We start from the raw sequence: 15,838 nt of genomic DNA, 5'->3' as shown, positions 1-15,838 counted from the left end.
GTGTGTGTGTGTGCATGAGTGTGTGAGTGTGTGTGTGAGTGTGTGTGTGCGTGCATAGTGCCCTGGAAAGGATGACAGTCCAATGTATTTCTGCCTTGTGCTTGGTATTCTCAGGATAGTTTACAGATCAATGACCAGGGCCGTTCCTGAAGATGAATAAATTAATAAAATCTACATTCTAACTTAGTCCTTGTGTCAAATGTTGTCTTTTTTATACCTGCACTCTTCATGAAGGGTTTCCTTTAGATTTTGTATAGTGGCTGTGGGCATTGGCGATTGAGCCACAAGACATTTTGTGAGGTCGGGCACTAACATAAAGTGAGGATGCATGGGGCACAGACACTGCTCCAGTTCATCGCAAATGTGATCAATGGGGTTGAGGTCATCTCTACTCTTCACAAAGCATGTCTTTATGGAGCTCACTTTGTGCACAAAGGTGTTATCATGCTACAACATGTTTCCAATTAAGGGAATTCTTAATGATACTGCAACAAAGACAATTGCGTGTTTGTGTGTGATGGTTAGATGTCCACAACCCTTTGACCACAACTCACTCATCATCAACCATCCATGAAATATTAAAATAATCATTTAACTGCCTAATACAAACAACTAGAAAGTCTGTTTTGAAGAAGATCTTCTGCAGGAGCAACAAATCAATAAGTGTAGTCTGTTATTTGTGGAGGCAAACAGACTGTTAATGGTGTCCAGTTTCCTGGCAGATGCTCAGAGACTGAATGTGTATCGGTTACAGTGGAACAAACTGAAAAACATTTCTTATGATATACGAATGTATTTCACTTGAATTACTACAATCTCTCTCTCTCTCTCTCTCTCTCTCTCATATTTTTAATTTATTCCCAGTCCCATGCTTCCACTCCGAGTGATGCTTACTGAGGAGCGAAATGTTTATCGATGGTTAATCGTTGACATGAAAGGTCGAAGCTGATTGGATAAAAAGGGTAAGGTTGATGACGTAGGCGCCGGTCAGATAAGTATGCGCGTGTAATGTGTGCACAGGCGAGTTGGCTGAGAGCAGCACAGAACAGCACTCAACTGAATAAAATATCTAGACCCTGAACCACTGCATTTAGTGTAGATTTCCACGCTTTCACTTTTTTTTGCCTTTATAGAGGCCCTTGATAATGACGCAAGGCGATAACACGAGAAGAAGCAACAAGTCCGTGTTGGGAGAGCATCAGTAACTTCCTATTTAAAGACCGAATTTCGGGGGATCCGGTGCTCGGTGTTTCCGCAATCGATACGGCAGGTAAGAGGATTATTACTGTGCACGATCACAAGTTTAACTATATTTTAAGCTTTATACAAACATCAGCAAGTAGATTGAATTAAATAGAGCATTTACATCAAGAGTCTATTATACTGATGGTGATGAATAAATTTGAATAATTTACTAAAATATTTTCATCAAAATTCCTTTTTATCCAATGTGTATCAGCAAGGTAGGATGTGTCAAGTCTGTAATAATCTGGTGCATGGTTTTAATAAACATTGTGCGTAAACATGCATGCTCTGGAGAAGCTTATTATTGGTACATGTTAGTAAATAAGACTAAATGATTACTGACTGTAATGTGCAGAATATAATAAATATATCAGGTCGGTTGATATTAGTTTCAAATGTAGTGATTGTGCTGTATATTATAATACAGGGTTTAATAAACAAACTCACAGTGAAATGTTTACATGCAAGCCAACTTTACAGCAAACATAAACTCTTAGATATCTTGTGTTAATGCATTATTAATATTGCTGCATTTCAGTTGGGTCTATGGCAGTTTATTACTGTGTTATTTAGTAGATTGAAAACAAAAAAAATCCATTCGCCTTGGAGTTGTTTGAGTCGTAGGAGTGTCTGATCTGAAGTAGCCCAAAGGTCAACTGCTTTAGGCCCATCTGGTTTTACAGGTAGTCTAGTGCACCTTCCTGTAAGGATGAATATCCTCCAGTTCAACTGATGTTTTACCCTACCAGAAAGCTAAAATTAGGAGGGGATAGGTTTATTTTGGGGTGTATTTATTTCATTCTTACTTAAGGAAAGGCCACAATGGAAATGTTCCAGGAAGCGTCTTCTTTTATTTCATTACTCCCATAGACTTTTTTCAATGACTTTTATAGATAGTGGCTATTGCTTTGTCCTTGACCATACAGTCCAGAACAAGTAACACATTTGACATAGTCATACTTTTGCTAATTGTACACCAAAGTAAGAGACCATATTGAGTGTACTGTGTATACTGTATTAACTGTCAGAGAGGTAGAATTATAAAGTGCATAATTGTGATTCAGTAATTAGGTCATTTTAATAGGTAATTTTATTTCAACTGCAGAAAATTGCATGGGAAATAAAATGAGTTTCCAGCCACTGAATGAAGTGGCTGAAACCATTTGCTTTAGATGCTTTTTGGTGACTGCTCTTAGCTTTAAGTGCAATGGGCATTCTCTAATTCAGAATAGTGTCAGAGCCTATCAGTGATAATTGCTGTTGCTCCCTTTCAGACACAGTGAATTTTGTTTTTGTACAGTGCTGAGTGGAATAAGGTGATACATCCCAAAGCTATGTATATAGGAAGAAATCTTAGGTAGTCTTTAGGTTTGTTTTTGAAAAGTATTAAACTTTTCTCATCAGGCCTGGAAGTGCTCTAGTCCTGGTTCCCAGTCCTCCTCTTCAGGGCATGGTTTCCCTCGTAGCCTCTCCCTTATCCTTTTTCCGCCTAGGAGAAGGGAGTGAGGGAAGCCGGAGTGGGGGATTACACCAACGGCCTTGGGCTTTTTGTTTCTGGTATGCACCACTGGCCAGAACTCTCTCTCTCTCCCTCTCTCTCTCTCTCTCTCTCTCTCTCTCTGAACTTGATCTTGGCTTAAATAGAACTTAGTTTAGTACTTTTTGTATCTATACAGTTCATTAGAGTCAAATGAGTGCTTTTACTTTTAGTAATATCGTCTGTTCATAGGTTGTATCTCATGTTCATGTGTATGAGAGTTTCTGGTGAAAAGTAAAATGGTAATTACTTTGAATAAACCGAAAATAAACCCCTGATCATCCTATTTTCACATGTATTCCAGTCATAAATAATTCATGGTGCAGCTGAGATTCTAAATGGGCCCTAAATGCTCACAGCATTTATTTCTCTAACACTCTATATTGATTTTACTGACAATTGTTGTTAATCATATAATAAGAAAGTATTTGCTCAGTTTCAGTGGAGAAGCAGTGTGTCACATTAGTATTGTGTGTTCTCGTCTGATCCCACTTTTAATAAGTTAGACAGTACTGTAATCATTCAGGGACATTTGTCATGAAACTGCAGATGCTTTAAATATGGTGTAACAACAGAGTAAAGCTGTAACAATTTTTGCAGACTCACACAGACATCTACACAGTGTAGATTTTATCATGTGTGCTGCGTGTCGAGACTCACTTGCTTACTTGCTTTCTTTAAGCAGTTAATAGGAAATTGCTTTCAGTGTCTATCTCGCTGTGCGATTTGTCCAATATATAACTTTCAGTGCCTGCACTGAGTACTAGATGTAATTCGGCCAACTGTCTCTCTGTGCTTTGTTACGGGTTCAAAAGTCCTCGGGACAGTTTAGTTCACTTTTGGTTGAGCTGGTGAAGCCTGTATGGGAAGATTCGCTGATAAGTAGGTCCTGGGAAACCATCTCTAAAACTGCATTATAACTTAACACAATGGGGCACTGTGTAATTTCATTTTTATTTTATTGAAGCAGTGAATCTAGACACCAGAGTTCACAGCATGCCATGAGGGATATTGAACACACTTGGAGACATTTTCAGTTTGTCCTCGATTCTAATTATGTTATCTGTGTTGACAGAGAAAACACTGATTATTACTTATTCTGTTATAATTGGGGACACAGAGCGAGTTTTGTCTCTGAGGAGCAGAAAAGTAAGCAAGCATGAAGTCCTAGCAACTTTGAACTAGATTAACAGCCTCACTACCTACATCTGGCAGTGTCACGTTATTCTAATATTGTAGACTAGATTCGCACACTTTATACAGCTTTTAAACCTACTGATTCACAAATTATGTAGAAATTTTTAAGAAGAAATTTATGATTAAAAAATAATACAAATTATTATCTCCACTGGTTACAGTCACATATTAAATAATGTGCAGGCAACATATTTACTCTTGCTTGGTACCCTGCTCTGGCTTATTATTATGTATTGGTGCACTCTAGGTCATACTGTTTATATGAATAAGTTCTGGTAAGACGAACTGTAGTCTGTGTCAAACAGCCTGTTCTATATGCACTATACTGTCAATGGTACTCATACTTGTAACGACTTGTAACTGTGTGTTTGGCTGCTCAGTTCTTTATGTCTTGTAGGGGTTACATTTGTACACTCTGATCAAAATGTAATAATAATAATAATAATAACAGCAAGTGTAAGCATGTCTAGTCACATCTACAGTAAAGTACTCTCCATGTTTAAAGTTTTTATTAGCTCTTTATTTGGCAACGAAACAGGAAGCAGGAAAGCAACATGTAGGTCTTCCTAAATTCTTACATACAGTAGCATTTAAAAAACAGACATCGACCTGTGAACAATGAGGGACAACAAGCCAAAAGATATAAATAAGCATTTAATATATACAGAAGCATTAGTTACTCAGTTTCACTCCATTTCTCATAAGTACTTAATAATGCTTCAGATCTTGCTGATAATTTTCCAGTCTGAGGGTTCTGGCTTCACAGTCATTAATATGTCTCTTAACATATGTTTGAATAGCAAATCAACACTTTTTTTTCTATTTATTTATAGATGCTGCACTTTGTTGCTAGTCTTCAGCTTGATAATGCTTCTTGTTAAAGAAAATTCATGGTAAGGATTTTCCATTGGTTGTATTTGTTTAATATGCTTAATGTGCTTTAACATGCTGGATATTGTAGGTAGAAAAAACACAAGGATCATACAAATATAAGCCAAGATTTGTAACACTACAGTACAGAAAACTACAAAACATGATATTGTGTCAGAATTCACTGTTTTAATGATATTTATTTATTAATAATATGAACTTATTACAATTCCTAAGATGTTGTCCTTATCTTATGTCACAGTTTCATGCAGGTTAGATGATGTGGAAGATCTCCTGAAGAAAATGCAATAGTCTGCATTGAGTCCCTGATGATTACTGCTCATGCAGTTCTGCGGTGACTCTGCAACCTGCCCAATAACTGCCTCTGTAGTATCTTTTTAGATACTACAGTTTTTACTCTAGTGAGTGTGATATTATCCTGAAATTCTAGTGCAGTTTTTTGGGACCTTCATCTCTACCATATTGATACATAATGGCTGACCGTGCGCTTTGACCCCAGCGTCCTGAAGGATTTGGCTTGATTATTTAATAACATTTAAAAACATTTAGTAATGTCAGAGTCTCCAGAGAGAGACGCTCCACTGCTGCAGCTGCAAGAGGTCGATTCCAGCCGAGCTGGAGGCTGCGCTCTTTCATCCCGAATGAATTCCTCCTCCTCCTCTCCAACCATGCCAATGGAGAGCCATCCCATCTGCATTCCTTCACCCTATGCGGACATTGGGCACGAGTTCACCACCCTGCCCTTCTATAGCCCAACCCTGCTTGGCTATAGCGGGCCCCCGCTTCATGACTGCCCCTCAGTGCGTCAGTCACTCAGCCCCACGCTTTTCTGGCCCTCTCAGAGTCACATGGCACCTCTGGCACTGCATCGCCCACAATCTCACTGCCAGCAAAACCAGCCGAGCAACGGCACCTGGCACGAGCTCACATCACGCAATTACACAGCTAATGATAACAGGTATGTCTCTTCATTTAATCTTCTTATTTTGATCACTGATAAGCAATGCAAGTCAAATCATCTCCTTAAATTTTATAGCAATACTGTTTTAAAAATGTTTTCTGATAAATCTCCATATTATCCTGTGCTTGTAGCAATTAATGGAAGTGTAAAATATTTATGGACACATAAAACAACTTCCCTTCATTGCTAATCCTCATGATGGCAGGTGTGTGTTTATACAGGTGTGAGTGCAAATCATGTATGTAATAAATGTGTACTAAAGCATTTACTCCATGTTTTTAGCATAGATTTATTAGAATAAAATGTGCAGTATTTTGTGAGTTCTCAGCACAGACTTTCGGATGTCCATAAAATATATTTTTGGAGGAAAAAAACTCTTTAGGCTTTGAAATTTAGACAAAATTCACACAATGTGGACCACCAGTGCTTGAAAGTAAGGCATGTTGATTCAAAAAGCTTCCACCGTTGCACTTCTTGGGGGTGGGAGTGGGGGGCACCCATGGTGGTTTTTGAGCTTTGATAGATCGCAGAAGAGAACAGTACGCTTCAGCTGAGTTCTCTGACCAAAATTACTGACAGTACCTTTGATGTTTTATATTGCAAATATAATTTCTAGTCTAAGGTCAAAGAATAAATAAGACTTTTAGACTGAAGCTGAACATTTTATGGATAAAATAATAATGCAGCAGATTTGTTTCGTCCTTCTACTCCAGCAAGCCCATGGGAAAACGGTCAGTGGATTGTGAGGAGAGCTTCAGTTCTTCAGAGAGCAAAACAGACATGCACTTTTGTGCTGTGTGCAGTGACTACGCCTCTGGCTACCACTACGGCGTTTGGTCTTGTGAGGGATGCAAAGCCTTCTTTAAGAGGAGTATCCAAGGTAACAAGTCCCTGAAGGCGTTTTATAATTGACTGGTCCAGGTATATGGACATGAACATTTCTACATGCTTGTGCATACTTTTTACAGTTAAGGATTCCTCTTTTAATGTAATAATGTTAATAGTTACTACCCAGTCTGATGGTTTGGTAGCTCAGACACTAAATGTCTTTTAAAACTATTAATAACCATGTGTTCACACACAGACACTTAATCTTATTGCCCTAATACTTATTTTGACCTCATTTGACCTAATGAGAATTAACTCAGCCCTCCAGGTCCTAAAAGTAAGGTGGTTTCCAGCCTCAAGGGTTTCGGGAGCACAGCACAATGTTCCCGCATAAGAGTTTAATTGGAAGCCGTCCTATTCTGTTTTTTGTTTGTTTTCAAATCTGTTCTCTCAGTGGACTCTCACTAAAGCCAGGCACAGACTGTGACCCTCAACATTGATATTTAGTGGTTTATTTTTGAGATGTGTTCCATCAGTTACATTCACAGGCTTTATCAGTAAGGAACATAAGCCTTCCTTTTCTTGTGATTTTTGCTTTTTGTGAATGTACTGAGTGAGTGAGCTAAGAACACAGCTGCTCACACATGTCCTGTCTCCTGATTAGGACATAACGACTACATCTGTCCTGCAACCAACCAGTGCACCATTGATAAGAACCGGCGCAAGAGCTGCCAGGCCTGTCGACTTCGCAAGTGTTATGAAGTGGGGATGATGAAATGTGGTAAATGTTGATTTGCATTTGACTCTTTCACTCTCAATTTCATTGTCTCATATGACGCTAAAACCTAGCATGCTTTGCCAAGTCCTAACTGAAAATATGGACTTTGTTTTATACGCTTGGTCTAGACTTTGTCAGCCATCATGTCATGCTGTGTTATTATGGAGTAATGATCTGATAACGCAATAAATGAGTGATATGGTAATATAATTTACACACAGTTTAGTACTTGCTAGTCTTATTATATTTGTTCTTCATTTTCTGTGTGTGTGGACAGACATATCATAAAAATGACTTTCTCTCACCAGTGAAAAAATTAATTAGCTCCCATTCTTTTGGCTATAGAGATGAATTTGCTGTCTTAACTGTAGGACAACAACTTTTTGTGCCAGGTTTAATTTTTAGAAATGTTAAATCAAGCCTGTACGTGTGTCACCTCAGGTACTGATATCAATATAAAAGTCTCATGTTTGAAATCCTTATTAGTCCTGGTTTTTCTTTAGTCCTTTAAAAGCCTAGTTTTTGTGTTGCTTAGTAAACATTTACTGAGGGTAGAATCGAGAAAGCACAATTTATTTACAAAAGCTTTTTATAATTTCTGGAATTATTCACTATACAGGCTGGGTTTAATTTTTTCTAATGTAAGAAATTAGGTTATATTAAAAATGTTTGCTAGTTACATACAAGCTCATTGGCTCCTTCCTTTCAATTACATTTTTAAAACAATTACACGTTTTTAAAACAACCTATTCCCATTCCCTACTGTTTATATTCTGTTCCCTTATGTATGCTCATTATACAATATTCATTGCTAATGGTATCATGTTCGCTTACATCTAATATTGAAAAACGTTCATAATTTCATAACTGAAAATCGACTTTATTCGGGGATAAATTGTTTTCCCAGTGGGAACATCACAGTCGTAACACTGCAACTGAGGCAATTTTTTTTCTTATGTTCCAGCACTTCACACCGTCTGTCAACAAGCACACACGCTTAGTTCGGCCACCCTCACGCTATTAAATGACTCACCAGAAATAACAAGGTTTCAAATAAATATTCATTAAACTAAGGAATTTGAAAGTAGCTGCGGTTCATTGGAGGTTTATTTTACCTTGCAGTTGTCCAAATCAGAACTGGTATGTCAGGTATATCATTTTTAAGGACTGACCAGCTTGCAGTATTCAGATAGACTGTTACTGTCATTTGAAAAGAGCTTCACTGTCCTTGCACTTAACTGTCTACTCTAACTAGTCGTAAATGCTCACTTATTTTAGCACAGGCTCACCAACTGCTCTGATTATCTTTTAGTTAAGCCGTACTGGATCATTTTTCTTTCTTTCTGAGATGTAAAATTATTGTTATTGGGATTATTTGATTAGTTTATTGTCCAGTATGGTCCCTCACAACAAAACAACAAATTTTCACACCAACATTATTTTTTCCTGTACTGTGATTTTAGTTTCAAAAAAAAAAAAAAGTAAACATCTAAACACGAAACTTGTTGACAGGGTCATAACACAGTTCAGTGCCAGTTTAAGCTATTCATCCTGTCTTGTGTAGGAATGCGTCGGGACCGTGGCAGCTATAATCGTGGCGGCTCACAGCAGAGGAGAGTGGCACGCTCTCCTGCCAGAGCTTTAGCGAGCAGTCAGAGACAACCAGAGCGGAAAGCAACCCCACCGAACAGGGTTAAGGAAGTTTTTACTTCCACACTGAGCCCAGAGGAGCTGATAGCTCGTATCATGGACGCAGAGCCACCAGAAATCTATCTTATGAAGGATATGAAAAAGCCCTTTACTGAGGCCAACGTCATGATGTCACTCACCAACTTGGCTGATAAAGAGCTTGTCCACATGATCAGCTGGGCCAAGAAGATCCCAGGTGTGTCTCTGCGTTTGTGTGTAATTGCGTTCATTGAAAATGAAAAGCATATTTCTATCATGGTATTACAAAGAAAACATCAGTTTACTTTTCTCCTTTTTCTGTCTTTTTATTTCTTATATGAATGCCAATATTATAGATCTCTGCAGTAATTGTGTTCCTCATATTTTTGACTGCTTAATGAAATCAGCCCCATTAAATAAATACAATGCTTGTCTGTGAGAGAAAGCCTATTATTGCTTATTTGCAAAATTGAAAAGCTTCTCAGCAGGCAGTAATACAGTGTACACCTGTTTCTCTACAGCAATGTTCCTTCCTTCAGTTGAGGTCCATTAAAGCTGAGAAACAAAACAACTGAATTGACCCTTTTCTATCATTCTCTTAGGTTCTCTCTCCTTCCTCCCAGTAGGTGATTTTCTTTGATTAAATTATATCTTTATTATAGCTCCACACCCGGCTTTTCTGCTCAGCTCTGGTGCACTTTTGTATTTTGCCACAGTGGAGGTGTTTCCTTTGAGGGCTGGGTGCCATTTGAGGAACCAGTAGGTGTGATGATTTATGGCGTGAGGTGCCAGTGTTGTTGCTTGGTCCTCATTGTACCGTATTTACTTTTGCTATAAGCATTGTGCTAAAACTGAAGTGTGAATCTGGAGCAGGGGGCTGTTAAAGTTACATCTTGGTGGTTAATTATATATGTTTATTTTGGTGTGTTGGTGGTGATATGAGGGCTTTATTAAGCATTGGGAGAACATTCTAGTCTTTAAGCATTTGGAAAGCAATTAGATAATGTACATCTCTGAATATAATCTACTTTCACTTTTTAGTTATTTTACTTACATTAAAAATGTAACATTATGTACATTACCTATATATCCTGTCAGTCATTTTATAAACCATCTATGGGCCATCATGTATCATGGTGGGGTGGCGCTTAATGAACATATGAGGTGAGCAATTCAAATGTCAAACCCACCTAACAGATAGAGCATAGTTTTGGGGAAAAAATCTAATTTTGAAAAGAAAAAAGGCGAATCTCACGTAATGCACCTTTGTTGTGCGCTTTCGCTTTACTTTATACCGGTGCTACTTTTGCATAAATATTAAAATAAATGTATTATTGTCCGCAGGTTTTGTGGATCTCAGCCTTTTTGACCAAGTGCACCTGTTGGAGTGTTGCTGGTTGGAGGTCCTGATGTTGGGGCTGATGTGGAGATCTGTTAATCATCCTGGAAAGCTTATCTTCTCCCCAGATCTTATCCTGAGCAGGTACAGTTATTCATGCACCAGAATTTATTCTTATATCTATCTGTTAAAAAATTATAGCTACGAGGTAAATGAGCCAGTCTAGCTTTTTGCAGCTTTCCAGTCTTTTACTGTCAGAAAGTTTATGGGCAAATTTCATTTCCAAAAATTCTCCTGGATAAGAATCAATATTTATTTGCTTGTCAAACAGTGACATGGTTGAAGGTCACAGGCAGTGGGTGAAACAATTCATACACACACACACACACACACAGTATGGCACTGGTGTTTTCTACCTATGTGGTTATGTGATGTGACCGTACATCTCAGGACATCATGATAAACAAAAAGACAACACTTGTCCTTCAACTCAATAAGTTTACAATAAATAAGCTTAACTGCATCTCAGATTGAGTTCTGTTCTATGAATTCTATGAATGTGAACAGAATGTCCTGTGACTCATGTCTCATTGTTACAGGGTAAAATTTTTATTTCTCAGCCTTTGAACACGATTATTTTTCACACAGAGCCCACTTTCTAGAGTAATAGGAGTTTATGGTTTTCTGTGCTCTGCTTTAATCATTTTTGCCAGGTTATTTACAGTCCTGAGATCAGTCAGTTCTTTGTCCTTCAGTCACACCAATGAGGTCTGATACACAGAAAAATAAAACCTGATCAAATCCAGTTTGCTGTAGCACATAAAGCTTAATGGCTGTGTTGTCAATTTCAGGACTTACTTCTGAATAAATATGACTAGATTTTTAAAAAAGATTTTATCATTACTTAGAAATAGCCGCATTTGTGTAGGTTATGTAGACACAAACCTGTGAAGCAGAAATGCTAAAAGAAGAAGCTATAATTTCTCACATATTCATTAAAGTATTTTCTTCATTTTCCAACAGCTTGTATGAAAGTTGGTGTCAGAGGTCATTCTTCACTCATCTAGCCATATAACTTTATATATAGAGTGTAGCTGCAGAACAGTTCATACTACTTACTTTATGAAAGATGGTTTCTTTTAACTTTCAAATAACAATTTGTGACTCTGAGGAGTTTATTATTCCTTACTGGATTCATTCCTATAATTCAGAAACCTAGACTAACCGAGGTCCTGGAATAGTATGGATATTTGGAAGAAGGTACACATTGAGTACATATTGGGTCATCATTGTAGAATCATTGAAGATTCAGAGAATGAAATAAGAATTTGGGTATTTGCATGGTTGGATGCTCCCCATAATCTAAATCTTATAATAATAAATAATAATAGCTATTATATATCAGTCATTAATTAGTAAAATATTATATTAATGTGAAATATAATATTTCACATTCTGTTGAAATATTCAACATTTTTGTGGTAATGGAAGCAGAGCAAATCAGTTTATTTTGATATGACTGGATGCTCTGTCATGTTTTATTTCATTGTTTATGATAGCATGCAGAGAAAATGGTCATAAAAAAGAAATGTCCCATCTGGAAATGTTTTGTGAGGCAAAGATCGTAACAATGTCAGGGTATTGAAGATATGCAGCAGTATTTAATTTTAGAACTAGCTTGATTCTACAAAGTCACTTTGATCCATTCAGACTGAAGCGGCTCACTGAAAACTGAATATTGTGATTCGGTCCGATGTTTTCACATGTGCGCTGCTCTTTAGTTTTGTTTAATGAAATGAAACCTGTTTCACAGTTAGGCTTATGGACCCTGTGTATGTAAAACTTTTTAAGACTATTTGAGATCCAAGACTTATTTTTCTATGAAGTTACCCAAAGTTCCATTCATTAACTTTCACAGATACTCAAATATCAAAATTAGTTAGAATCACATCCTTGTTTGGAAGTTTATTTGGAAGGCTTATGATTAAAATGTTGTTTCAGGGATGAGAGCAGCTGTGTGCAGGGCTTTTTGGAAATCTTTGACATGTTGCTGGCTGCCACGTCCCGATTCAGGGAGCTGAAATTACAGAGAGAGGAGTATGTCTGTCTCAAGGCCATGATCCTCCTCAATGCTAGTAAGTTTGCGATTGTGTTAGAGCTGCAATGCAGCCTAAAATGCACATGTCTATTTGTAATTTCCCCTAAGGTTTTGGTTGTTTGTGTGTGTGTGTGTGTGTCTGTGTGCGTGTGTTTGAGTTTACACACATTGTATTTTTAAATCTGGCACTCTTTCATGGCCCTACAATAAATGGGTTTTAGCCAAGTTTATTGCTTTTTTACCCTGAGTTTAAGTGATGGGAGTGATGGTAAAGTTTCGTAAGAGTATTGTTTACACTGTAAATGTCTAAAAGGAACAAAATACTTGTTCTGGGGAGTCATGCTTTCTTTCAGCACATATATCCATTTCATTTAAATTGCACTATTAATAAGAGCTGGTGTAGTATTAAGTCCGTCAGCAGGACTGTGTATTTCATTCTAATAAATCTTGATTTGTCTCCATCTCTTAGTGAATACCAGAAGATCAATTGCAATTCACCCAACAAAAAGCCTTCACATCTGCTCAGAATCAATGGTTTAGCTTTTGTGAGTTGTGGAGTAATGTGCTGGGTGACTGTGTGTTATTGCAGACATGTGTCTGAGTTCAGCTGAGACAGATGATGAACCTCAGAGCAGAACCAAACTGATGCAGCTGCTGGACTCTGTGACGGACGCTCTGGTCTGGGCCATCTCCAAGATGGGCCTGAACTTTCAGCAGCGCTCTACACGTCTGGCCCGCCTGCTCATGCTGCTCTCCCACATACGTCATGTCAGGTATATGAGTAAAGCATATACTGTCTGTGAAATCACTGATCAGTTATAAATTTTTTTAACTTTATTACTAAACTGACTGATTTTTGTTGTTATTTATTTGCTCTAATATCAGTAGGTTGGATGTAAATCTAATCTATATACACGTATCAGTCAGGCATAACATTATGACCACCTAATGCCTAATATTGTGTTGGTCCCCCTTTTGCTGCCAAAACAGCTCTGGAGGCATGGACTCCACTAGATCCCTGTGGTATCTGGCACCAAGCAGATCCATTAAGTACAGTAAGTTGCTACTGAGGACACTTTTGATAGATACTGACCACTACAGACTGGGAACACCCCTCAGGAGCTGCAAATCCTTACGCTTGCCCATTTTTCCTGCTTCTAACACATCAGCTTTGAGGACAAAAATGTTCACTTGCTGCCTAATATATCCCACCCACTAACAGGTGCCCTGATGAGGAGATCATCAGTCTTATTCACTTCACCTCTCACTGGTCATAATGTTATGCCTGATCGGTGTATATTGAAAGCACAGTGACTAGCATTTGGCACGTGATTGGAAATGAAAATGTTAATCAAAAATTCTTCAATTAATCTCCTTCAGTTGCCTGTTTTTTTATGTCCTACAAAGTAACCATTGAGGTCTTCAATATCTTTTATTGATCTTTTTATTATTTTTATCACTTCCTGCAGTAACAAAGGTATGGACCACTTGCACCGCATGAAAATGAAGAAGGTTGTGCCTCTGTATGACTTGCTCCTGGAGATGCTCGATGCCCATATCATGCACAGCTCACGTCTGCCCCACTCCACTGTAGCCATTGTGCCCAAGGAGCATTCTGATGCACCAGAAACCTACAGCTGCTCCTCTCAGCAGTGGGTGCAGTCGGTTATAGAGGAGCCTGTGGAGCTCAGCCAAAATGGTAAGGCAAAAATTCTGTTTGCCAAAGTTCATCCAACTGGTTTGCCCAGACTGCCACACATTTTTGGCAAACAAAACCTCCACTACTACTACAACTGCAGTAATACAAACAAGCACCTTTCACTGAAAAAATAATTCTATTTATGTGGTTGGTTAGTTTTATGAAAAAATATTACATATACCTTAATAATAGTAATGCTTTCTTATGAATGTGAGGTTTGCAAGGATGAGTTATCAACAGTCAGAGTTCAGCTGTGTTTGCACAAGCCTGAAATTTGCTGATCTGTACAAATTTTTCTCCAGTACACACTACACATAAATACTGCTGTGGTGCAACATATTAATGTAGTATGGTAGTTAAGCTGTGTCAGGTATGTGTGCCTATATCTTGCAGTTTTGTCAATTGCTCATATATATACATACATAAATATATATATTTCTTTACATTTAAGTGAGAAATGGAAATGTGTTTATCGCTCTCTTTCTAGTGCTCAAAAGTGACCTAAGCATAGTGAAGACAGACTGAACCAAGAGGTTTTTTTACCCAACGCAGCCATGCATCTCACGGACGTCTGTCTGGACCTAGAGACTCAAAGAACTGGACCAAATCCGCTGTATAAAGTTAAAATGCATAGCTCTGTGAAATTAAGGGTGTTACAGGTAAGCATTCCTGGGAGTCATATTTGTATTTAGTGGTTTTGCAAAACATTTATCGTGTCTTTTCTGAGCCTTTTCTTTATATGCATAAGCCAAAATTTCACTTCTTGATACTGTTACAGGACAATTTTGAGACTTTTCCACTGTGATTTTGTTTAAAATTACAGCTTTAATAAAAGTGTGACATGTGTCACTCCTGCACTGTAAATTTTAAAATGACAAATCCCACCCCTACGCCCTCTCCCCAACAGGAATTACGCTCAGCTGTAAACACCATTTTGTGCCTGTACTAATGACTGCTTCTGAGTTTTTGTGCACACATATTATGCCTTTTGTTTGATGTTAAGAATCTTATCAAATTGTAAGCCAACAGGGTAACTTTAGCCAAATACACAAAAAAACACACAATGAGAAATCTTGTGTTACACCAGCTGACAACATGCAGCAAGATCATATACTCATTGTTTAATATCATATAAGAAACATAGAGACACATGACAAATTAAAAGATCTGCTGGCTTGGTTTTAATCCACTTGGCCCTGCAGAGGAAAGGGTCACTGCAAATAAATACAAAGTTCTCCTGACTGACCACCTTTATCCTATGATGAAACATTCCTATCATGATTGGAAGAGTGTTCTAGCATGAAAATGCTTTGATTCACAGGGCACAGGGAATGAATGCTTTGATAAGGATGAAAATAATGTAAATCATATGCTTTGGCCTTCACAATCACCAGAGCTTAACCCAGCGGAACATCTAAGAGATTCTGCACAGATGTTAGACAGCTCTCTGCTACATCTTCCGCTATCTTCAAAACAAAGGCCGATTGAAGCTGCTGTAGTGTCGCCTGTAGTGACCCAACACCTTAGTGAGGGAGTTTTCTTTTTAATTTGTCAACTGTCTGTATGTATCATTATGCAAACAGGCATTATCATTATG

At 37.9% G+C, this 15,838-nt stretch overlaps 1 protein-coding gene across 1 annotated transcript; it reads left to right on the top strand.

Annotated features, from left to right (window-relative positions):
• The first annotated feature begins 1,008 nt into the window (after window positions 1–1,008).
• esr2a (estrogen receptor 2a) lies at window positions 1,009–15,486 on the top strand. Its single transcript, XM_058378992.1, has 11 exons — window positions 1,009–1,270; window positions 4,813–4,872; window positions 5,112–5,828; window positions 6,545–6,711; window positions 7,324–7,440; window positions 9,002–9,322; window positions 10,450–10,588; window positions 12,446–12,579; window positions 13,132–13,315; window positions 14,012–14,241; window positions 14,729–15,486. Exons 3-11 carry the CDS (start codon window positions 5,422–5,424, stop codon window positions 14,764–14,766), a joined length of 1,737 nt encoding a protein of 578 aa, XP_058234975.1. The 5' UTR covers window positions 1,009–1,270; window positions 4,813–4,872; window positions 5,112–5,421; the 3' UTR covers window positions 14,767–15,486.
• Window positions 15,487–15,838: the final 352 nt, after the last annotated feature.

Source organism: Hemibagrus wyckioides, linkage group LG25 (assembly GCF_019097595.1).
Source record: "Hemibagrus wyckioides isolate EC202008001 linkage group LG25, SWU_Hwy_1.0, whole genome shotgun sequence".
Classification (NCBI taxonomy): Eukaryota; Metazoa; Chordata; class Actinopteri; order Siluriformes; family Bagridae; genus Hemibagrus; species Hemibagrus wyckioides.
Note: the sequence above shows the minus strand (reverse complement) of the source record. Positions and strands in the feature narration are given on the sequence as shown.

Bases quoted from the DNA above. Each gene is read 5' to 3' on its own strand.
- esr2a (XM_058378992.1), top strand. From the start codon at position 5,422: ATGTCAGAGTCTCCAGAGAGAGACGCTCCACTGCTGCAGCTGCAAGAG. The intron at 6,712-7,323 runs GTAACAAGTCCC...TCTCCTGATTAG, and splicing joins CTTTAAGAGGAGTATCCAAG to GACATAACGACTACATCTGT. The intron at 7,441-9,001 runs GTAAATGTTGAT...TGTCTTGTGTAG, and splicing joins AGTGGGGATGATGAAATGTG to GAATGCGTCGGGACCGTGGC.